A 24,081-nucleotide genomic window follows, 5' to 3' on the forward strand; every position below is an offset into this window, starting at 1 on the left:
GACTGAATGAATCGATATATCAGGTATATATAAAACATAAATTTTTATTTCCTAATCCTAATGGGAATCTAAGTACATATAAGATAGTAAAAAGATACATTTTAAACTTCCTAATCCTAATGGGAATCGAACAAGTAATATTACAGCTAAAACACAAGTTTACAGCTTGGACAAAAGGATAATATTTACGGCTGATATTTGTGCAAGCTTGTATGCAAAGCCAATGTTACACCGATGGTTAGCTAGCTTTCACAGTAGAACTCAATGCCGAGACTTGAGAGTATAGGCAAAAACCTCAACCAGACCAAACCAACTAAACATATTGAAACAGCTTTGTGAAACCTGAATATTGATATATGCACGTGTGAACCTGAGTTTTCATAACAGAATGTAGGGAAAACAGATTGAACAAACAAAACATATGTTGAGTGATATAAACAATTGATGACGTGTTTGCACTAATGAAGGACCTACGAGAAAACCCAGCGATGAGGCAGCTTCACGTTCTATGTGAATATGAGACGCAGGATTTGCCCTGAGTACATGAACGACTTCTCAGTTTCTTCTAAACAATGATTCTTTTCTTCTCTTGTCCAGCTCTGCAAAACCAACCAACACGAATTTAATAGAGCTTTCTATATTCAGGTTGTTGAAGTTTCATATCAACTCTTTTTCTCCAAAAGGGAGTTAATTACGAGTAATACACTAAACATCCCAGCAGGAGGGGTTAACTAGATTAATACTCAACAAACTAGCAAGGTAGGATTATCCCAAAAGTTGCCCAAATCGTTGTACATGTTATTTAGAAGAAAGGAAAAAAAAAAAAAAAAAAAAAAAAAAACTGAAATAATTGAGAGCAAAGTTAACCAAATATGGAGGGTAAGAAAACGAGACATACTTCAGCAACTTTATTTAGCTTCACCCTCACATTCTGGAGCAACTGAGAAAGGTCACCATCCCACTTGTAGAATTCCAAGTCCTTTTTGTTCAGTATCTTCTCCAAAACCTAATACAAAAAGGGATGATAAACAAATGGAACTGCGATCCTCAAAAATGGAGACACCTCATCTTATGATGTCTTGTCCAGAATTTTTGATGACGACTACCATCAAAATATTAGGTAGCAAAATGAATTGCATCAACTGTGTGATCTCTCTTGTGTTCCAGTTGAAAATTCATTATTTGAATAAAGGATCAATAAAACTAAAACACACAAGTGTTGCTCATTGTTCAACCAGTCATCTCCTAAGGATAGCAACATCATCGATATTCACTTATTAGTCTCGCTATTACAACCCATGGGTGCAACAGCATTCAGACAACAACTTCTTCATTTCACAGATTAAACAAACAATAGTATAAAGCATGAGAAATGTATCACATGAAAAGTAGAAAAAACAATGAATATCTGAAGACAATTGCATAAGTAACGTTCCTAGTCATATGATAAGTCACAGTTGGTTGATAATCAGAAATTGGTGCACGAGTAAAATTTTCTAGTACCGAAGAACCATAGGCACGGATTTTGGACGACCTAGAACAGAAACTATGACACCAGGTCCATGATGGAGGAGGTATCTTTTTTGCAGATCAGGGTATGAGCAATGAAGAGGATTCCAAACCACATAGGCACAAAGATATCAGACTGCTTACATTTAAACAAGAGCAACAAAAACTATGCTAGTGAGAGTCTTCACATCACCTCAGATCAAGCATAGGTATCAGAAAATCATATAGACGAAAACAGGAAAACTGAGACATGAAGAAGAGCTGTTAGGTCCAAAAATTAAATCTAGCAGCACAAAATCTTAAGTTCTTAACAGATTCAAAAATCAGTATTTGAAACTTACATATAACTTCATGATAGATATGTAATGCAGAGCTTAGACTACTAAACACGTAATAACATACCTTCCTTCCGATCATGCGGCCCCCAGCAGAGTGGGCAAAATATACATTATAGAAATGGCAAATGAATGCTTGAGGATCCTTCTTAGCTAATTCTTCAAGATAATTAGCATATGTAACACCGGGCTCGGAAGGCTCAGGAATTGAATGGCCTTGTTCTTTGAACCACTCCAGATCTTTAGCCAAACTCTGTGATCGTTCCAATCCTGTGTTCTTAAACTCGGCATCTGAAAATTAGAAGTTTCAGGTCAAAAATAACAGGCAAGCTCAGCCAGAGTCCAATGACAAAGTTACAACTAGACTGCAATTCTATAATCACCAGCCTCCAAAGACATGAAGTGGGGCAGGCTTGTCCAGAAGGCTAGAGCATCATGTAAGAAATTCCAAAAAATTATACCATCTCACTTGTCGAACTAGAGGAAAACAGAATGCACTTGAGCATGTATTCAAAGCAAAACCAATCTAAAAGCACACCTCTTTTCCCCTATAGTTGGCAACAGAATCACATAGCATTTAGCTGAAATTTGCGGATTACAAACCAATTATCTGAATAACAAGAATCAAACTGACGATGACGTGGTCCATGAGATGAGAGGAACTTTGTAATAATGAAAATTAACAATCTCAAAGTGTCTTAAAATTGACATGGTCCAGTCTTAACGAGTGAAAAGCTGCTATTTAGATTCGTGCCCCAGGCACAGCAATCAAAATAGCTACTCCAATGTGTAAAAGACAAATTTCTAGAAACCAACTGTAACATACAGCAAAAAATAATGGCCAAAGGACCTTACTTTCCCCAAGATTATGCCAATATAGTGCTGGGAGGGTGATAAATTACTGCTCAACATAGTCAGGATGGGCATCAAGGTCCAAACTCTAAAGACTTAGAGCCCAAGTTAACTTTTTGATGTTACATGACTGCTCAACATGACTTCAATTAACACAGAGATTTATGGTGACGAAAAACTGAATATTGCAGCTCTAACTTCCTAAAGGCCAAACAAGATCAAATGGCAACCAACAAATAAGATTATCACGTTGATATGACTACAATATGGATGACTCTAAAGGATTGCTCTTATTCTTGAGACTATCAACCTAATAATTTAAAGGAGTTGAAAACACACGGCAAAGGTAAAGTATATTAACTGGAATGACCTACTTAGCATTTAGCAACCTATAATATAATTTAGATCATACAGAAAATTTAGCCCCAATCTAACAGCTAAAAAGTGACCAGTCTCAAAATCTTAAAAGGCAATGTGACCTTAGACCAAAGTCACCAAACTCCATAGACTTATCTCAAACACCTGATCTACTCTACAAGTGTTCCCACACAACATCAGGAATATTCAATGAATGTAATCCTACAATGCAAAGTAGCACGCTACTCAGAGAACCGGTAACACTAAAAGTATGAATCGGGTACTGATCTCAAATTAGTGATCTATTCTATAACACTTTGTTTGGATAGAAAGAAATGGAAGGAAAAGAAGAGAAGAGAAAGGGAAGGAGGGAGACAATTTCTCTTGTTTGTGTAAAAGATTGGAGGAAGGAAGGGGAAGGAGAGGGAGGGATCCATTTTCCCTTTCTCTTTAATAAGCATAATCCCTCCAAATTTGGAGAGATTTGGAGGGAAAATGGAGCTTACCTCCCCCTCCCTTTCTTTTCCCTTCCCTTCATCCTTTTTCCCTCCCCTTCCTTTCCTTCCTTCTTTGCTATCCAAACAAAGCGTAAGTGATCTTACACACAACAGCAGGTATATTTAATAATTTTAACCCTATATTGGATTCTTAGCATATTACTCTAAGACTGGATAACATGATAGGTACGGAACAGGTACCGATACAAGGGCCTCAACCAGCTACACCTAAACAGAGTTGCAACAGATTGGAATCATTGAACATAAGCGATTTGGTTAAGCATGATTACTTCAAAGAATACTCATTCATCAAGTAAGCACACATCCTCACACCTCCTCAAGTCCTCATATAAGTACACAATATGCTTATTATACTTTAACCAAAATTAAAAAGTATCTCATCATTAAATACAGTAACAAATTCTTTCAACTAAGGCCTCATCTCTTCATACTTTTGGGCCCCTACTTATAAACTTGTCAATTAAATTCCAAAATCAACAAATAAAGGAAAATGATTACTGAAACTAAAAACGGAAATATTAGAATAATTAACCATTAATTACACCGATCAATACGGGTATTTCTCATGAATCCCTAAACTTATACCAATATTCACTACCCCACAAAAGCAAATCAAGTCATCATTAAAATTCAATAATAATCAACAATTGTTATCTAAATAAAAGAGAGAAAATCTTACAATAAGAAACAGGAGCCTCATCAACAATCCTCTCCAAGGTATCATAAACCAATTTACTATCAACAAGAAACTTCAAATACCCTTCAACAGTTGGGTCCCACTTAGCAGGAGACCTTTCTTCAGGACCCTTTGCCACCTTCTCCCCTTCCCTAGGAGCTTGCTCTTTAGTATGCAACTTCATTGCCACAGTTCTCATTTCATCCACAAAACTCTTCTTCACCTCAGCATCAGCTGCAGTTACAGCAACAGCTCTCAGGGGCATTTTGGTAATTTTTTCCAATGATCCAAAGTTATGATTTGGGGTTCTTCTGATGAAGGAAATTGATGAAAACTTATGAATTGGGTTGATTTTCTTGAGATTAAAATTGGGGTTTTTGGAAAATAATTGGGTTTGAGGAATTGATGCTAAGGAAGCCATTGAAACTCAGAATTTATAAGAAAATAGTATTTAGATTATGAAAAGGAAAGTTGACTAGGAAAGATTAAAGAAATGAAAAAACTAAAATTGAGGTTGCTTGCAAGGAACTATAAAAGGGGGCTAATTATTTGTATTGAAAAGTTTTTTTTTCTGATTTTCTTAATTATTTGAAATAGGGTTGCTAGATTAAAGAATTATAATAAAAAACCTAAAAAGAAGGATTGAGTCTATTATAAAGCAAATTGTAAAAGGGATTTAGGATTAAAGGAGAATAATTTAGGAGACTAAAAGAATTAGTCTCAATTATTAAAACAATTATTAGTGGGAAGAAGAGTTGGATTTAAGATGGAAAGTTTTGATTTTGAGTATAAAGATGGAAGCTTTAATTAGTGGGAAGAAGAGATGAATAATTGGTGTGAATATGGAGGTGTAAAAAAATGTTTGGAAGGTATAGTATGGTGTTGTTCAGTTCTGTGTTTCTGCTTTTAATTTAAATGGGATTTTTATTTGTTTTTCTTTTTCTGTGCTAATGGATGAAGATGATGGGTGAATAAGGCGAAAAGTTGGGAAAATGAACACGGTGTCTCTTCGACCCAAAATCTAGTGGCTTGGATCTGGTGTTTTTTCATTCAATAAGTTTTGCGTGAGGTGGGTATACGTTAATTTCTTTTGAGGTGGGTATACGTTAATTTCTTTTTTTTTTTTTTTTTTTTGAAGGCAGTATACGTTAATTTTATCGTAAGACAATTTTGGGTAACTTTAGTTTTTATGACAACATTAAGGATCTGTTCACATTTACTTAATTTCAGTTCAGTTCAGTTTAGTTTTAATTAGTTCAGTTCAGTTCCAATCAATTCAGTTCAGCTCCAATCAGTTCAGTTCAATTCAGCACCTAATTTCCTTCTCTCATAAAATATTAATTTCAGCTCAATTCAGTTCAGTGCAGCTCCAATTAGTTCAGTTCAGCTCCAATCAATTCAGTTTAGTTCAGTTCAGTTCAGTAAATGTGAACCGGCCTTAACTCTTTAAAATCTTTTATTATAATTTGTTGTTGGTTTAAATTTTATTTTAATGCATAATTTTTTATAGATTCATGATTACATACTATAAGAACTAATATGATAAAAATTCATTGTGCGAAAAAAATAGTAGTAATATTTTAGTATAAATGGTAACTTTAAATACCTTTAAGATAACTTTAACTTGTCTTGCAATAAATTAACGTATACTCGCTTTTTTGGAGAATTTGTGCTTTTTTTTTCTCCTTACAAGAGTTTTTTTTTTTTTTTTTTTTAATTTTAGATTTTCTTGTTCGGATAATATTTTTTGGTTTCCTTTATGATTTCCTCTTAGGAGAATTTTTTAATGGTTCCCGTTATAATTTCTCGTTTAGAAGGTTTTTTCTGGCCTATATTGCTAGGTTTATTTTTAACTTTTTAAAAAAGTTTTCCTTTACTTTTCTACATTTGCTCTCATTCTCCTTCATCTATTTTCTTCTTGATCTCAATTGTGAATCTGTAGGGACTTTCATTGGTATCTGTATCTTTGAGATAGTGGTTATTTTAATGTGCCAAATTTCTTTGTAAATGATTTTATTTATATAATTATTGGAAGGTTAGTGAGGGTAAATTGTTATTGAGGAGGTTAGTGGGTAATTTAGCATTAGAGTTTTTGAGCAACATGATTAATACTGGAGTTGAAGTAGAACCCAATCGCTGGCCTGAATATAGATAAATTCTTGTTCTAGTTATTGCCAACATGCCATGTTTTCTATTCTGACTTCACATACTTCTCCCCTTCCTCTTTATTATTCAATTCAATCAGCATTTCTGTAACATTTTTTTAAACTTATAAAAGAGACTAAATAGAGTAATAATAAACTCTTCAATATTTAATACTACCTTCGATTTTTATTAGTTGCAACTTTGAGAAATTATTTGTAAGATATAAAATATTCTAAAGTTGCAACTAATAAAAATCGAAGATATGTACTTAACATTGTTTGTACTTCATATTATGGTCCAAATTTTAGATATTTTCTACTTCGTATTAATTTAATACCAAATGGCATAGAGCCATGGACATAGTTGGGTCATAAACTTTGAAAGTAACAATAGTTGTGTATTACAATACTAATACATGGCCCGTTTTTTATATGGGCTCGTTCATATTACGAGGTGAGGTGGTCCTGAACTTGGGCTTGCGTAGCAATTTGAGCATATCTTGGAATGGTCCAAGAATCTATACACATGGACCTCATCTTTATGTGAACTTCCACGATCCGCATCAACTTGTTGCTTACTCTTAAAGACTTAAACCATACAAAGGCTCACATCAACTTGTTGCTTCACCAACAAAAGTTGGCTCAAGTGGTAAGCAACTTGATCTCGCTTAAGGGGGGTTTCGGTTTTGAGCCTCGCCGTATGCAGAAACTCTTGTTGGGGTGTGCTACCCGAGTTGGATACGGATGTAGTCGGAGCTAAACTCAACTAAACTCGATCTGGTGAATCGGGTGGACATCCTAAAAAAAAAAAAAGGATGTCTAGCTAGCAATGTCCGGATAGGTTAAGGGGATGGAAAGGATGTATTCAGAGGTCATATAATGTTGTTTAGAACCAACCATATATGTCCAACAACCCGTCGGATAGAATTACGTGTGTAGTGGACTTGAGTTTCCCTATGTAAGAGAGGTGTGTAAGTAAACAACTAAATTAACGATTTAAAAGCACATTGGATGGTTCAACCACCTAATTTATCTTTCGAGATATCATGGGGTACATGGAAAGAACATCAACTTCTTTCGCTATAATAATATACTGAGTGAGTATACAGTCGATGTGTAAAGTCTTTAAGGTTGAGTTTGATTCATATATGTGACTATTTCGCTATTATATATGTTGCATTAGTCTGTAATAGAGAGGTGCAAGTGATGGTTATTCAATAAATCCTACTCCCAAAATTATAATATACTTTCACTTATTAATAATTAAAGATTAACATGATAATGTAGCTTACTTAGTTTTTGTTGGTATATAGTCGATGGGTAATGACTTTAGAAGGTTAAAGAAGAAAAAAGACAATTTTTAGGACAGGCCAAAATTTTGAAACTTCATCATCTTTTATGAACGAAGGGAGTAAAATATACATGGTTGAGTGAATATCCCGAGTTGTTTAGAGCCACTCAAAACGAGAATCAAAATGACATGTGAACACGGTAGCTAGATAAGATAACCATACATTCCCCGTCTTGGCTGCAAATCCTCTCTCTATGTAAGCTAATAGAGCTTCCAATGAAGTATCGTGGCAACATCTTTAACCTATCAATAATTAAGGAAAAAAAAAAGAGCAAATGCAATGAAGTGAATGAAGTTATCTAGCTAATCATTACCTCAATTCAAACAACAATTGATGACATTATAAACATATATGTTGAGATTGAACCAAAGAAGCCGTTTAACATATATGTTGAGATTGAACCAAAGAAGCCGTTTAATTATCTCCATATATATATATTCATTAACATTCACAAACTTATTATTTGCTCGAACAAGGTGAGTAGTACATACAACATGATACAAAGAAAATAGAAAGATCATAAAGAAAGAGGAGGTAAAGGGATGGATGCATTAGCATGCAGTCAAATGGTTGGTTGTTCATACAGATTGGGAAGGAGAGATGCCGTATTCGAGTCCCCATAGCTCGAATGATCCTTTGATAAAGTCATAGTAACCACCCTTCAAAGCTAGAGTCTTCTTCACCAAACCATCTCTTACAAAGGGGTATGTCAACAAGTTTCCTAGTGATACATTCACAGCTTCCTGAAAATGGTACATATAATAAGTCAAATAAGCATCAATACACGTACATACAATGCACGATTAGTTTAAGACTCGAAATATTTTAGGTAAGCTAAGGATTAAAACTAGTTATCTCACAAACTTAATGTACAATAATATGTCATTGTATGTGTGTTACTTATCAATTATCATCATGACTGAATTGATTGGACTATAAATGAACATGTTATATACTTTGTATTCAAAATGTGTACGTGGTATATATATAATATATAAAAGTAATATTCACTTCAACTAAAATACGAGTTCATTTAGAACAACATGTGTGTGGTGGTTGATAAGTGTTTGACGTGTATAAATATTCGAGAATGGAGGAAGTATAGTGAAGGAGGAGGCGTAACCTTTTCACAATGGTAGCATTGTTCAGCGAAAGGTGCGGAAGCATTCTCGGCTAACACCTTGTGCTTGGCAGGCAAGCAGATTTTGACCCAATCCTCAATGAAGTCACTAGGCAATCAAAGTCATAACATCATTATTAGTCTAACATAAATTGAATCACATAAATATATTTATATGTACATACTCATTAAGTCATTAGTTACTTTAATCAATTATTTATGTAAGCTTCAAAAATAGATAAAATTGACAAAATTAATTAGTAGTATAATCAACTTACGTTGAGGTTGGTCCTTCATCAGGGAAAGACATAAGCCCCTTGATTCCACCACAAGCACTGTGTCCAATCACAACAATGTTCTCAACCTTAAGGTGCAAAACTGCGTATTCTATAGCCGCGCCAACTCCGGCATATTTGCTCTATACAAAGATAAAATCATAATTAAGGAACTTTTATGAATGTCTCAATTCTATGGTAGTCATCTTTAAAAAGACTACGATACCATTATACTCAATTTAAATTGACTTTTGTTTTATACCTTGTCAAATGCTGGGACCATGTTAGCGATGTTGCGAACCATAAAAGCCTCACCAGGCTGAAAATCAAGAACGTGCGAGGGACACACACGGGAGTCTGAGCATGCGAACACCATAAACTACACACCATTTTCGCAATTTTATCAGTTTTTTTTTTTTAACATAATATCAATTTAGACTTCTTAGTTCTTACGAGTATTAATTTTACATAAAATATAACATAAGATTAATAATAATAATTAGTTGAAAGTGAAAATTACCTTGGGGCTTTGGCCCTTAGCTAGTTCACCGTAGAGTGCAGGATTTGTCCTACAATAAATAGATGCAAAAATTTCTTGATTAATTAATTTTAACGAATATATATCTTTAACACGGATTTTAAACATAAGAATAAACCATAACTTACTCGTATTTCTCCTTCTTGAATTTGATAAACCCTTCCTTAATTCTCTCAACTGGGTAATCCGATGATGGTTTACCATCAACGGTTTTTAACTCAGCTGTTATCTGCGCCACTTTTGATGCGGCCTCATTTTCAAGCTCCCCATTCTCACTATAGTCAATTAACATGTCACATCAAAACATTGCATCGATCCATAAACCCCTTTCATACGAAAGTTATTAGATGGTCCATGCATGACCACAACATCATCATCCATGAATGTAACCATACATAAACCGACATGCACAATATTTTTAACCATATGGATCACAAATCGACATATGCTACATAGCTCCTTTAACACTTTTTACTACATTTTCCATGGATCCATTAAACCCTTTTATCAAACTTTTAATCTATTACGACGTAGATTATACATATCCTTTTTGTTCCCTCATGTATGTCCAATAAAATGGGAGATTTTGAATATCTTATCCAATTAATAAAATTTGAATAGAAATTTCTAGGTCAATTCAATTCAATATTCAACTCTACTTATGTTTTTGGTGCAAATCCAATGTACAATATGTGGTAGACCTTGTTCCTTTATTCTTTATTTGTTTGAATTTAGACCACCCCTTTTCAAAATTTATTAATTTCGTCCCTACCCATGCACAACCTAAACACCGCCACTTTATTGCAATCGTTGAAGAAAATAACATGATCCTTCAAAATACCGACTTTATTAGATTAATACAACAAAATATTAACATATAAATCAATAAATTATCATGATTAATCTTAAATAGTACAAAAACAAGAAGATTTACATACATTAGGAGCTTCTTAAGGGCGGCAATGGCTTCTTCGTATGCCATATCTTCCTTCTGCTCAAACAAATTTTCACAACGTTATTGTTTTGTAGAATTTGGGTTAATCATGAAAATGATTGTGTAAAATGTAATACTTCGTATTTGTTAGATTGTATTAGTAGAAGTTTATCTCATATGACGAAGAAAATGGCCTACTTTTTCTGTTAGCTTAGCAAACATATTGTTTGTCCTAAAGAAGTAAAGAAAATGAATGTACAACAATGAAGTATATTATGGAAACAAACTATGCTAAAAGTTTCTAAAATGTAGTATTCTTACTCATATCACTTTAATTAGCTAAGTATTTTAGTTTAACTACTTGTAGTACATTCTAGAAGTTTTAGTTGTACATATTTCATTCCCAAAAAATGTAACCTCTTATCTATAGAACGACATGTAAAATACCATCCCAAATATTGTATTACTTGTAGACAATAATACGTGTTAATGATGAATGTCGATCAACTATATATTTGATAAAATGTCACAGGACCTAGCTTACTTATCCATACATGACTGTCTAACACGAGAACTACAGTACTGAAAGGAAAATACATATGATAAAACATAATTTACGTACCAAAGTAGGGGTGATGATAGGGGCGGGGGCAGCAAAAACGGGTTGGTTCCGAATAAGGGCAGGGGGAACGGAAGAAGAAGGGTTGAGCCTATTGTTAGCATAGAAAGTAGGCCTTGAAGTGGGTGTGTTCTTCAATTGAGAACGAGCCGGGGAGGTGAGGCACCACCCATTAATAGAAGAAGCAGCGGTCGACATTTACGTGTGTTAGTTAAGAGAGAATAGAAGAGCTCTCTATACAAGTAAGCTAGAACTTTATTACAATATAATGTTATAAATGTTAGTTGTACATTTATTTTGTAAGGGGTGCAAGATTATATTGGTTTATAAATGTATGAGAACCTACATTTCCACCCTTCAATTTAAGGGATTTTATCTAAAATTTATCAATTTTAAACAATCACCACTAAAATGGGTCCTAGGGTAGATAATGAAAAAGACATCTAGCTAAATGAGAGCTTCTTATAATTTTTAGAGGTTATGCCTTAGAATTTTATTGGTATTTACATACTCATCTTGATAATGTTGGACCTTAATTTTGTGTTTGTTATATTGAAAATAAATAAATAAATAAATAAATAATTCAAATTTTGTATTGGCATGTTATATATTATTCATGGATGATGGATTCATCAACCTCATATATTGGATAATTAGATAATTGATCTATATATGCATGGAGTTGTAATGCTTGAAATTAAGAGTTATGGAAGGTTGTGTGTTTTCAATGGATTTTTGAAATTTAAATATTTTTTTGGTATATTTCAAAAAAAACAAAATGTGTTTTGTTTTTGTCCTTTTGTTTTCTGTGATCATGGTCATGGATGAAGATGATGGATAATACATGAAAAGGCTAAGGTGTACGTATGGTCTATGGACGTTCGCCCCCAAAATCTAGTGGCATGAAAATGTAGATTGAGTTGAGGCCAACAAATGACACGTATACTTGAAACATAGGACATAATATGATTTACGTCTATTTTTTATTATAGATTGTGATCAAATCGAAATGATTTGTTACTCCGTAAAATTGTATCAAATTTCTATTTTGTTGCAAATAATAAGAAATAAATGTAGTTATTATACAACCTGTTTTATATATTTTGTTTCCTCTGTATTTGCTTTTAGAGTGTTTCTTTGAGATTGCTTTGTTACTTCATTTGGTAAATTTTTCAACCTGCAACTCCACTTACTCTCACTCTATTTCCTCATCATTCTTTATCTATACAATTTTGCCTTGTTTGTTAGAAAAAAGAAAACTATTTTCATAAAGACAGCACAAGAAGAGCTAAAGGGATCGGAGTATATAATGATACTACATATCCACATTTGATTATTTGAACATTAATCAATATAGTTAGTATTATCTTCTTTTTATATAAATCACAACAGCTTGAATTTTATACTATTTACGGAGTATTTTTTTTTTTTTTTTTTTTTTTTTTTTGGTGCAAACTTTTATACTCCGTACTATTTATAACTTTATATACTATGTGGTGGAGTACTTATTTTGACTATATAAAAAATAAGGCTGTAGAACATCAACTAGGAATTGGATATCCTTAACTTTTTGGGCTGATTGGTCTTTTACTTGGGCTTGAGCTCCACTAGGATATCATGGACCAGATCCATCTACCATTATGGCCTTATTGGGCGGCAAATCAGCAAAGAACGCACTACGTTGCTTTTTATTTTTGACACAAACCGGAAGCTTTAACTTTTATTAAGTCAACAAGTTTGCAAGATCAATACAAATTGCTGGATACACTTCTAACCAAATACGATACTCATTGCTACCTCTTTCTTTTAAGCTGCAGTAACAAAAATCTAATGTACATAATGTAATACTTCCTTTGTGTTTTGATACTTACAACATTTTACGATTCATGTAAGTATACAAAAGTTCATTCTAATAGTATTCTAAACTACTAAGATAGGACTTATTCTGATTGACTGATATGAATTGAACTAAACTGAATATATGAGAGGAGGATATTAGGAACTGAATTGAACTGAACTTAAGCTGAAGAGAACAAGCCCATACTCCGTCCCTTTATTTTTGTTTAGCTTTCGACTTTGAAATGCAAAGGAGATTAAGAAAAAAAATTAACGGGAAAATTACACATAAATAAATAAGTTCAGTTAAATTAGATAATAAGAGTACAAATTAAATAAGTTAATGAATCAAAAGAAACCTATGTTTAAGTAAAATAAAATACACCGTGATATTACAATTTATCGGTACGACATGTATAACATTACAATTTATTGGTACAACTTGTGTAACATTACAATTTATCATTTGATAAAGTCACAATCACACAATTGATTTATGTGTTGAGAATAACCAAACTTACATTCAGTTAAACTTTGAACACACCTTTCTAATCTCACCATCAGAACCAGTTTTAACATCAATGGTACTCATCTTAATCATAGCTTTAGGGAAATCAAAATTGAACCTAACACCAAACAATCCTCTAATATTTCCTGCATAATTTTGCACAATTGCACGAGTTGCATCATCGCCCCATAAACGTTGATCGGATTCGAGCACAGCATTGCCATCCCTAATGTTCTTAAAGAAATTAACATCAAATCTAGTCCAACTATCTTTGTCCAATGCCACCTTGGTTAAACCATTGCCATTTTTGGGACACAAGGCTTGAAGTTGGGCAAGATTTGGTGAGTTGATTGAAGGATCAGAGTTGCCTGTTGGTGTGAAATTGTAGAGCCTATATTGAAAGAATCTGCAATCGGTTTGCCCAATTGTATGTGCACCTAGAGAGGACACAAAATGAGATCATAAACTATATGTTACAAGGAAATTAAGTTATTTCAAATTTTTTTTAAAAAAATGTATGCATAATTTTTGTTAGGAAAACTATAGAGTCGATCTAAATGGGCTTAGTTTTATTATGTATGATGTTGAACAAAGTTCATTCTTTGACAAAAACAAAAAAAAAAAAAAAAACAAAAACAAAAAAAAACAATGTTCATCGAGATGATAATTTAAGGTGTTATTATTTCCACAACCACATACGAGCTGAGGTTGTGCATAGGTTGCATTAGTAGCACTAAGTATACGAAAAGGAGGCGTTGGAGCCCTAAGAGGAGTTCATGTGGTTAGGAGCGTTCCCAAACCCTGGGTTAGACAATTGTATACTAATAATTCGTCTTGGAAGGGCCCAACCCTATACCTTCCATAGATTAGGGTCAATACTAATTTAAAATAGTACGTTGTATTATAAATAAATAAATCAAGTTGTCACGTCCAAAGTATTAGGTAAAATCAATGTAAATCTAATGTGAAAATCTACTAGAGCTCCCTATTTGTAAAGGGATGTGAAAGAGTTAAATCAATATGTGATGCATCCGTTATACTAGAAAAAGAGTCAAAGGCGAGGGCATACCAACAAGTGTAACAAGATCATGATCATTGAGACCTTTATCAGCAAATTTTTGTCTATGGACAGCAATAGATTCCAGAGGAGATGGCAAGTTTAAGGCATCGGATGCTACAGATCTCTTGCCATCCAATCTCCCTAGTGGAACTCCCCAATTTGGACCTCCAGTCTGTCCATTAAAATTCATGTCAAACAAAATTAATTGTAGTAAGGAAGAAAATAAACGTGTAAAGATATATAACATGAGACACATGTATCCACTAATCCACATGTTAAATATATAATCATGCATGTTCGTATTTGTACTAGCTTAACAAGATTAATTACCAAAGCAACAGAATCACGAGCAGCTAAAGCTAAAATATCAGCACAAGAAACAACTCCTGGGCACAATGACTCGAGTTGTGATTTTGCATCATCAATCACATCAAAGCCATTCAATCCGATGTTTGTAAAGGCAGTTCTTTCTGATGAAGGCCCCGAAATCAACACTGAAGCATCACATCCCTACATTATCATAACATATAAAACTTGTTTCACAAACAAAAACAAATTAAATCATCTACAAGCTATAAAAACTAAAGGACCACTTGTATTTAAATAGTCTTAGCGTCCTTAAATCGGAGTAAAACAGGAGTTAACTACTGACTATTTCAATTATATCCAGGTAGTCAACTCATGTTTCGCTCTTGATAAAAATTTCTGGTTTCGCCACTGATCTTAATTACTTACTAAAGAAATACACAACAAACCTGAACAAAACAATCGTGAAAATGCATTCGTAGCAAGCCGGGAGCAATAGTAGAATCAGAATTGAAGTGAGATTGTACAGTTGATCTTACTACACCTTCTACTTGTGGACAACTTGAAACATAATAGTTAGTACTTAACTGAGATTTAGCAGAATTAACCAACTTACTTAGGACTAATAAGAAGCATAAAACTTTGAAACCTTCCATTTTTTGTTATATGTTAACAAATGAACAAAAAAAACCAAGAGATTTATAGTCTCAATTCAAGCAAGTTGGGTACAAAAATTTGTAAAACGTGGTGTGTTTCACTAGCTACTCAGCTTCCACTACAAATTATGCACTATAGCTGGTGTTTACTTATAAATATGGTGCATGGATATGATATGGTTTGTTATTGATGTGACTGCTTGCATATAATTCATCTAAAAAAAAATTTAATCGTGGTTTATTTAGTTTATTACACGATAAAAGTGTCTAATCTTACTGATTATGGAATGAGCAAGAATGATTTTAAAATGAACAAATTATTGGTTTTACATTTTTTAGCTATTATATGGGGCTAACTCGTAATTTAATGTTTAATTTATATATGTTGTATTATAGAATATCTCTAAATAATCATCACCAAAACACTTGGAGAATAGTAAACTAAGGGCCTGTTCTCATTGACTGAATTCAGCTGAACTGAATTGAACTGAAATGAAATGAATATTTTATAAGAGAAGGAAATTAGGAGCTGAACTGAACTGAATTTCAACGTATGAGAACAGGCCCGTAAACATTAAATTTAATTATGGAGTAACTATCTATAAGTAATTTCTTCAAAGGGCACCATATTTTCATTGTCGTAATGGTCAATCGTCTTTATAAAATGTAACTTTTCCTAAAATTTAGAGCAGAGCCACTATATATATCTAAGGTAAATAAAGTGTCGGCCGACATTCTATCAAAAAACCTATTTATTATGATTATATCTTTATAGAGTAAGACGTTTTAAAAATCTTGTCTCCGTCACTTATACCTTTAATTATTTATTTTTTTTATCATTTATATATTACAAGTACAAGATTATGGAATTAATCATGCCTAAACTTTTAGGAATAGAAGACGCGTAGGGCCATTGATATAGTAGTGGTGGATTATGTCTTTTTATTGACTTTTTTATTTTTAATTTTAAGTTTGCTTAAAAACAGCAAATGGATTTTTGGGTGCAATGCAAACTTTTAGCTGGCCTAATGTGACTGATATTGTGCATGTAATGCGTAATTGGAAAGGGAGAATATAAATATATAGTGAGTGGCCGAGTGGGAGACGTAATATACTATAGCCAATTAGGCAGCCCATCTTCTTTGATTCTATTTTAAACTCTTTGTATATAACGCGTTTACGAAAATATCACATCATTTCATCCTTTTGATCATCCCTTTGTTCTTTTTGTTCCTTTGTGTACCATATCTATAATCTATGTTCACATGAACTCTTTATGTCTTACTTAGTTTCATCGCCTTTCCTTCTTATTTGTGAGTTCATGTTCGCAACAAATGTATGTATGAATCACTACAATGCATAAGGTTTCGACCTAGATATAATGACCATCGATTGATAAGTTATGGTCACTAATGGCAGAGTTAGGACATTGAAGATGAGATGTCATTAAATATAAATACTTCATACAAGTATAAATAATAGAGGATTTATCATAATTTTTACGGAGTAGTTCTCTTCTAACTGTGTGTCAACTGACACCCCATGCACCTTAGTGGCTTCACCATGTTTATATACTGTATAAAGAAGATATTTTGAAATTACCCTTTATTCACTATCCAAGCCCTTAATTTTCTTTAACCTCTAACCCTCTTTAAGCATATCAATTAAATTTCATTAAACGTTTATAATTTGTAATTTCCCTTTCGTCTTTCCTTCTCTCTCCCCTTTTCTAATTTCTATCCATCCAATCGTCTTTCTTCCCTTTACAATAGAATTTCATTTAAATTGTTTTGCTAGTGGGTATGTTTTCCCATTGATCCAAATGACTCACAATGTTTATAGATAATAGACAGCGATTATACTGAGACTCTCAATAATTTACTAAGTAAACACCTAACATGTTTAAGAAGCGTGGGTTCATACTTCATACTCAAAGGTGTTTCGAGTTTTGACTTGTTAGATGTTGACATGTAGTCATGGATGGTGTATGAAGCCGGAGTTTAGACATACAAACATTACAGATGGATGAACAAGTAATTTCTTCTGAAACTTGTACATTGTGCGTAACATAATCCTTATCATACAGCGCATAATTCATGCTCTTAGTATACTTGATAGACAAACCTTATCATACAGTGCATAATTCATGCTCTTAGTATACCTGGCTACCTGCTACTGGTAGTTGAAGTAAGTTGTAGTATTACATTTTGTGTTAGTATCTACGAAGACATAAGAGATCGAGGGACAAAAAAAATACAGTAAAAAAATACACGAAGGAGACAAGAGTAGCGTCTCTTCCCTAGTCCCCTCTAGAAGCAAGTGCTGCCTACTTGGCTACTTGTTCAAGAATAGGTATCTTCTTCCACGTCTCCTCTGCACCAGCGAGTTGTAAGGGAGGCAGTGAAAACATGCTCACAGTCGAGCTTTTGCTTCTGATTTCTTTCAAGGCTCTCAATGCTGAGATAGTGCTCTTCATATAAAGGCTCTCCATGTACTCGATCTCTGCAAGTTCCTTTGGACATTTAAGCAAACCGTTATTATTGCTGGTGGAGCTGGTTGTAGGGTCGCACCTCTCATCAACATCAGCTGAATAGGCCGTGGTTGGCTCATCATCAGTGGGAAAGAGAAGGTCGAGCATTCTTTCACATTCTTTGACGAGCTTGTAAATTAAGTCGGTTGTGAAGAAAGGCTGCTGCAAGACCCTCTGAATAAATGGTAAGCGAATGAGTGCACCAGTTCTTTTGTCGTACTTCTTGAGAATTTTCACCAAACCTGCAATTGAAAGTCCAGATTTGATTGAGAAATATGCTAAATAAGAAATTAAAAGGGGGTATGTAAAGCTTAAGAAGGTAGAAGCAAGTTTATATCTTGTAATTGACAAACATATTAAGCCAGAAGGCAAAGACCACCCACACATAAAGTCATAAACATCCAGGACTTTGTATGATCAACGCTTAATACTTTAAAGTCTTTAGAATATCACAATTCAAGGGATCTATTTGCTCAGCTTCCATGTAATTTGGAGCATCTAGAGTCTAGGGAATCTACAGTAGCACAGAAACAACCAAAAGGCGCTGAGCCGACCACTATAAAACAGACACACAGAGAACTATCAAGAAGACACTATAAAACAGACACACAGAGAACTACCAAGAAGACAGACCCATTATGTATGTATTTATGTTAGCTACGAAAGTATGGAGTACACTGAGATTTGCATTATAGACATAAACATGACACAGAAATCTTACTGTATCAAAAATATGGTGATTAATAAGAAATTTCATCAACTCATGTGTTACATAAAACCGGTGAGCAAACAAGGTTGTTATTCATGTGTCAGACATATTCAGCAGCGAACTAGGTAAATTGTCCTGTGCCAAGAACAGCTCAAGGTATTTGGAAATATAAAGAGAACAGCAAACTCATAAGGCCAATAGCTTCAAACAAGTTCACTTGAAAAGGCATTTGTTCTAGAATTTATAGTCTTTGGACTATTAACCCTGAAACTCTCTTGATCTCCAATATTTGTGTTAAGGAAGCAGAAGTGCAGACTAGAAACCAGATGACTTTACACTAACCTTGCTATGAAACATTTACCAGTCCAACTCATACATTGTATCTCGATACATAAGGTAAAATGGTCCAAGCTCAAATTATTAAAATCTAATTGTTCACAACAATATTAAGCTACATGCTATAAAAGGGAAAAAGAAAAGTATTCGGAACTTTTATTTTCTTGAAGATTTAGCGAAGAATAAAGTAAATTTTGTACATTAATTTATTTATTTCTTAAGATTCCCCTCTTTTATTCTATCACTTGAATTGCACATCAAGACAGGTTGTGATGCAGCTGAGAGGTCTGATCATGATCTAGTCCAACAATAGCAAATTGCCAAATTAGCAACCACAGTTCTTGTGCATTCTTAAATAATGTCTTTCCCAACATATTTGGGACTGTGGCTGTTATTGAACATTGCCTTTATCTTATTCACATCATTTGTGAATTGTGATATTATTTTTTTTTCAAATATGTTGTATAGGCATGATCATCAAAAGATATACTAATGTTATAAGTAGATGCTACCCTCCATTCCATCTTCACCCTCTCACTATTCCCATCATATTTGCTTTAAAGATATACTATTAACCTAGTCTACAAGAATTATAACTGGGGTTTTTTTAAAAAAAATCATACACACAGCAGGGACCACCATATCCTATTGAGTGCCTAGTCAGACTAGTAACAATTTTAAACACAATATCAGTGAAATTTCTTTTATTTTTCAAATACTTTTATGTTGTATAAGCATGAGCATCAAACCTAATGGTATAAGTAGTGGCTACACTCCGTTCCATCTTCACTCTCTCACTATTCCCATCATTTTTGCTTAAAAGATGCTCCCTCCGTCCCTTAATACAAAGCCTCTTTTGAGCATTTATTCCTCACATAATAAAGAGAAAGAGGCATTGTATTAAGGGACGGAGGGAGTATACTATTAACCTAGTCTACAAGAATAGTACTTAGAAAATTTAAATAATTCATACATACAGGTACAGCAGGGACCACCATATCCTATTGAGTGTCTGGTCTGACCAGCATCAATTTAAACACAACACCAGTAAATAGACAAGTTCAAATCGAATTACAAAATATTACAACGATCCTTATCTACACAGTACACATGTGTTTTTATATTAATTTTAAAACTCAAATAAGATACATATGAAAATTATGATTATACTATATTATAAAGATCAGTTAATTAAAACGATTATAATATGCATGATTCAATAATAATACATGCTTAGGTTTTTCTATTTATATTTTATATTGGAAGACTCGTCAACCAAATAAGCATAGTCAACAGACAGCAGCACACCTAAAAACATAATGAGTTTTTCTCTCCTATAGTTGACTCATTGACAAGTGATAGTGTGACACAATATTACCCATAATGAAATATTCTCACTCCAAAAACAATATAATTTGCCTTAAATCATCATTGATTCACAGAGAGACAAGATTCAACCCATTCCCATCTTTCGTTTAGTGTCTACTTAGTACAAGTATTTACCTAGTAAAATGTAAAAGAAATCCTATTGTGACTTTGTGAGACCCACTAAAGGACTCCTTTGAGTCAACCCATAGAGAACATATTCAAAGGACTATATTCCATATGCTAATGGAATATCCAACTTAGAAAGCGACAACCTCAAGGTCCTCAACTATCATTTCACATCTCTAATTAAGCAACCTTACCAATTTTCTTCATTATTAACTTCTAGAGTGGAATATTATCCCAAAATAAAGCATCTATCAATTATCATGCACCTTCCTTAACTAGTGTTACACTACTTCTGTGCAATCTAGTATTCTTTCCATTACATATTAATTGCAACATTAAAGATTAAGTAAGAATTACAACGTCATTAGCATAAAAGTCAGACATGGTAACCCTACCTGTATAATTGAGGGCACTGTAATTTTCCAACAAAACCATCTCCCCATGAAAATCAACAATTTCCTTCCTAACTTTGAGCATCTCTTCATAATTAAAAACCTTTGCCTTTGTAACTCTGTCTTGCAATTCCTACACTCAAACCAACACAAACAAAAACCAATCAACATCCAAGTAACAGCTTCAATATCATTTCACAAACTTCTAGCTTATCAGTAATCATACTAATTATGAATTAATCCTAATTAAGCATTTTTAGTTCCATCATTAATCAAACCAACCAAGATTAGCTACAGAACACCAATAGTTGATTAACAAATGGCAAGTTTTGAAGCCATTAAAGTATGGATATTGATCGCATAACTGGCATAACCGTCCACTTTCAGTGGGACCTACTATTTGGCATCAACTAAGAGTTACTAAAATTGCAAAACGACATTAACCAGCACTTGAAACGACATATATATTGCAAGGAAAAAATTAACTACTCAACTTAATTAAGCAATAAACACAATTAGATCTTCATATTAAGCAAAGAATCAGACTTAGGCAGGTTTATCCAGAATCAAATAGTAAAACGACGTAGTTTAAAGCCAAAATTCCAGCTAAACGCTTCGTTTTCCTCCATTTTTACAGCTTAACAGAGCACCTAATCAGAAAATTAACAACTCAAAACCTAAAATTCATCTGAATTTCACTCAATTCATCAAACAGAAAAGATTTAAAATATAATCAAAATTAATGCTAAAATCATTGATTTATACCTTTAATCTGATGATATATTCTTCCTCTTTCTCAACGAAAAAAGTATTGAATTTCTCAAGTTCATCTTCCAATAATCTGAGAAAATCAACCTCTTCCTTCGTCATACTTTCCTCACCGTCGATCCTCTGCTTCTTCATCGGACGGTCATTACAGCTCTCATCACCACCTCCGCCACCTCCGCCGCCATTGTTACCACCATTATTCTTCGGAACGATCAACTTCAACCTTTTCTTCAAATCTTTATACGACAAAAACTTATCTCGCCATTCTGGCAACGTTTCTTCGATCTGATTGCTCAAACTCTTCCCAAACTTCATCTGATCAACAATCAATTAATCAGTAATCAAAAATCAATCGGAAAATTGCAAAATCGTCGCCGAAAAACGTCGGAAAATCACGAATTTGAAAATTTAGGGTTTATTGGAGGAGAGAGAAAATAGAAAGTGAAGATGAAGGTAGTAGAAGAGAGAGAAAAAATGGAGGAGGTAAGAGTCATATAAACGGTATGAAGAGAAAAGAAAGGAGGGAAGAAAGAGTAGAATATTCGAAATTGTTACGTGCGAATATCCTTTATTTTTTTATTTCATGCTTTTGTGTTATAAGTATATTTCTTGGTTTTATTCCTTTCTATTTTCAATTTAAATTAAAATATAAATTGGTTGGCATAAAATTAATAATATTAAAATTAAATTTAATGATATTAATAAAAAGATAAGAAGAATGGCTTTTGTGAGGTGGCTTAAGGTAAGGTGTAGTTTGGCTTGAGTTTTTGAAATGGGGTTAGTTTAGTTAGTTGGAATAGTGGTGTGATATAATTTTTGTGTGTTACAAGAAGTTTCCATGTGGAATATGCTTTTGGTGTTTATGGTATCTTCTTCTCTTCATGATTTAAAAAAATGTTATGATTTGCTTAATTTGGGGGTGCTTGTCTTCAAATCTTAGCAAAGGTGTATTATAATGGAAAAGTAATGTGAGAATATGGGTTTGTGATCTGTTGTTGTTTCAGTGTAAGTAGTATGTCTGGACGTTTCAGTATAGTGATGAGAATATCCTTTGAAATGTGTACCGTATGATATTATTTTAATAAGAGGATGTAACGTATATTCGCGCTGTATACATGCAATTGTTCTCGTAACGTATACTTTTTTTTTAGCTAGGACTATTAAAATATGCAATTCTTAGTGTTCTTTTGTGGACTTCTTTTGAAAAAGCAAACATCTCATGGATGGATGGGCACTTTCTTTGTGTCCTTAGTTTATGGGTAGTTTCACTAGTAAATAGGACTATAATTTAATATAATTATTCTAGCTAGGTATGTCCCATGTTATAATATGTTGTTAGCATATTAGTAGAATATTCTATCTGGCGTTGAAAAAGTTATATAGGTATGACTCCAAAAGACTTGTACTTTTCGTATGATGACAATATATTATAGATAAAAATAGATTAAATATATAATATGAGTACATGTTAAATTACACAATAAGGCATATTCAATGTCATGTCCAACCAGGTTTTTATACCCGAAAATAAAAGGATCTCGCATGGACTTAAATGACATCACTTATTAAAAAAAAAAAAAGAACATATTTTCTTAATACCAATATTGCCTATTAATCTATTATATTTATTCACAGCTCAATAAGTACATTATTTCTTGATATAGTCTTTTATTACATTTAGTCATTTAGGGCTATTGATAAGATTTTAACAAAGAACTTAATCCAAAACCTACATATAGTTGTTAAAAAAAAAACCTACATATGGCTGTTTTGAGTCCTTTTTAATTTAACTATAATTTTCAAAAAGGAGAACTCAATGGTCCACATTTTGGATGAGGTTTAAATGTTACGAGTAAATGGGTGATATTGAAAATAAAATAAAATCAAAAACTTATGAAACTCTAATGACAAAAGGACAATTTGAATAAAGAACAGCATGAATTTCAAATTTCGACCCAGATTCCCCCACAAGAGAACTTATACATAATGCATGTATAATGCATATAAATTATAAATGAAAGTTTACCTTTTGAAACATTGATTTAAAATAGGAAAAATTGCCCGGAATAGTCCCACTTTTGGCCCGTCCGCTAAAAATAATCCCACCTTTGGATTATTTTTAAATAATCCCACCTTTATACCCACTCCGCTATAAATGGTCCTGTGTTTTTGAGCTTCTGGGCAGAGCAGAGCAGATTTCAGCAGAGCAGAGCAGATTGAAGCAGAGTAGAGCAGAGCCGAGCAGAGTAGAGCAGAT

General features: G+C 33.3%; 4 protein-coding genes across 4 annotated transcripts; all 4 read right to left on the reverse strand.

The window, feature by feature from the left end:
* Window positions 1-28: 28 nt before the first annotated feature.
* Window positions 29-5,294, reverse strand: LOC145612350 (heme oxygenase 1, chloroplastic-like). Its single transcript, XM_081667722.1, has 4 exons — window positions 4,251-5,294; window positions 1,912-2,135; window positions 899-1,006; window positions 29-599 (listed from the first exon to the last, which is right to left on the reverse strand). The coding sequence occupies exons 1-4, from the start codon at window positions 4,666-4,668 to the stop codon at window positions 507-509; spliced, it is 843 nt and encodes a 280-aa protein (XP_081523848.1). The 5' UTR covers window positions 4,669-5,294; the 3' UTR covers window positions 29-506.
* A 2,473-nt stretch (window positions 5,295-7,767) lies between these two features.
* Window positions 7,768-11,579, reverse strand: LOC145612349 (carbonic anhydrase, chloroplastic-like). The gene is made up of 9 exons (XM_081667721.1): window positions 11,233-11,579; window positions 10,615-10,667; window positions 9,805-9,951; window positions 9,659-9,707; window positions 9,401-9,517; window positions 9,142-9,281; window positions 8,867-8,972; window positions 8,328-8,486; window positions 7,768-7,985 (listed from the first exon to the last, which is right to left on the reverse strand). Exons 1-9 carry the CDS (start codon window positions 11,425-11,427, stop codon window positions 7,944-7,946), a joined length of 1,008 nt encoding a protein of 335 aa, XP_081523847.1. The 5' UTR covers window positions 11,428-11,579; the 3' UTR covers window positions 7,768-7,943.
* Window positions 11,580-13,435: 1,856 nt separating this feature from the next.
* LOC145612233 (peroxidase 25-like) lies at window positions 13,436-15,595 on the reverse strand. The gene is made up of 4 exons (XM_081667611.1): window positions 15,389-15,595; window positions 14,964-15,143; window positions 14,643-14,805; window positions 13,436-14,010 (listed from the first exon to the last, which is right to left on the reverse strand). The coding sequence occupies exons 1-4, from the start codon at window positions 15,593-15,595 to the stop codon at window positions 13,589-13,591; spliced, it is 972 nt and encodes a 323-aa protein (XP_081523737.1). The 3' UTR covers window positions 13,436-13,588.
* A 2,025-nt stretch (window positions 15,596-17,620) lies between these two features.
* LOC145612139 (SPX domain-containing protein 1-like) lies at window positions 17,621-22,388 on the reverse strand. The gene is made up of 3 exons (XM_081667511.1): window positions 21,822-22,388; window positions 21,060-21,189; window positions 17,621-18,367 (listed from the first exon to the last, which is right to left on the reverse strand). The coding sequence occupies exons 1-3, from the start codon at window positions 22,137-22,139 to the stop codon at window positions 17,922-17,924; spliced, it is 894 nt and encodes a 297-aa protein (XP_081523637.1). The 5' UTR covers window positions 22,140-22,388; the 3' UTR covers window positions 17,621-17,921.
* Between the last annotated feature and the right edge of the window lie 1,693 nt (window positions 22,389-24,081).

Source organism: Chenopodium album, chromosome 24 (assembly GCF_948465745.1).
Source record: "Chenopodium album chromosome 24, dcCheAlbu1.1, whole genome shotgun sequence".
Lineage (NCBI taxonomy): Eukaryota > Viridiplantae > Streptophyta > Magnoliopsida > Caryophyllales > Amaranthaceae > Chenopodium > Chenopodium album.

Coding starts and splice junctions, on each gene's coding strand:
- LOC145612349 (XM_081667721.1), bottom strand. CDS start 11,427: ATGTCGACCGCTGCTTCTTCTATTAATGGGTGGTGCCTCACCTCCCCG. Junction 8,973..9,141: donor GATGAAGGACCAACCTCAAC/GTAAGTTGATTA, acceptor TTGATTGCCTAG/TGACTTCATTGAGGATTGGG. Junction 8,487..8,866: donor AATGCTACCATTGTGAAAAG/GTTACGCCTCCT, acceptor TACCATTTTCAG/GAAGCTGTGAATGTATCACT.
- LOC145612350 (XM_081667722.1), bottom strand. CDS start 4,668: ATGGCTTCCTTAGCATCAATTCCTCAAACCCAATTATTTTCCAAAAAC. Junction 2,136..4,250: donor TGAGGCTCCTGTTTCTTATT/GTAAGATTTTCT, acceptor TCTAATTTTCAG/ATGCCGAGTTTAAGAACACA. Junction 1,007..1,911: donor GCCGCATGATCGGAAGGAAG/GTATGTTATTAC, acceptor TTTTTGTATTAG/GTTTTGGAGAAGATACTGAA.
- LOC145612233 (XM_081667611.1), bottom strand. CDS start 15,595: ATGGAAGGTTTCAAAGTTTTATGCTTCTTATTAGTCCTAAGTAAGTTG. Junction 15,144..15,388: donor TTCACGATTGTTTTGTTCAG/GTTTGTTGTGTA, acceptor ATGATAATGTAG/GGATGTGATGCTTCAGTGTT. Junction 14,011..14,642: donor TGATCTTGTTACACTTGTTG/GTATGCCCTCGC, acceptor TGTCCTCTCTAG/GTGCACATACAATTGGGCAA.
- LOC145612139 (XM_081667511.1), bottom strand. CDS start 22,139: ATGAAGTTTGGGAAGAGTTTGAGCAATCAGATCGAAGAAACGTTGCCA. Junction 21,190..21,821: donor AATATATCATCAGATTAAAG/GTATAAATCAAT, acceptor GTTTGAGTGTAG/GAATTGCAAGACAGAGTTAC. Junction 18,368..21,059: donor CAGTGCCCTCAATTATACAG/GTAGGGTTACCA, acceptor TTTCAATTGCAG/GTTTGGTGAAAATTCTCAAG.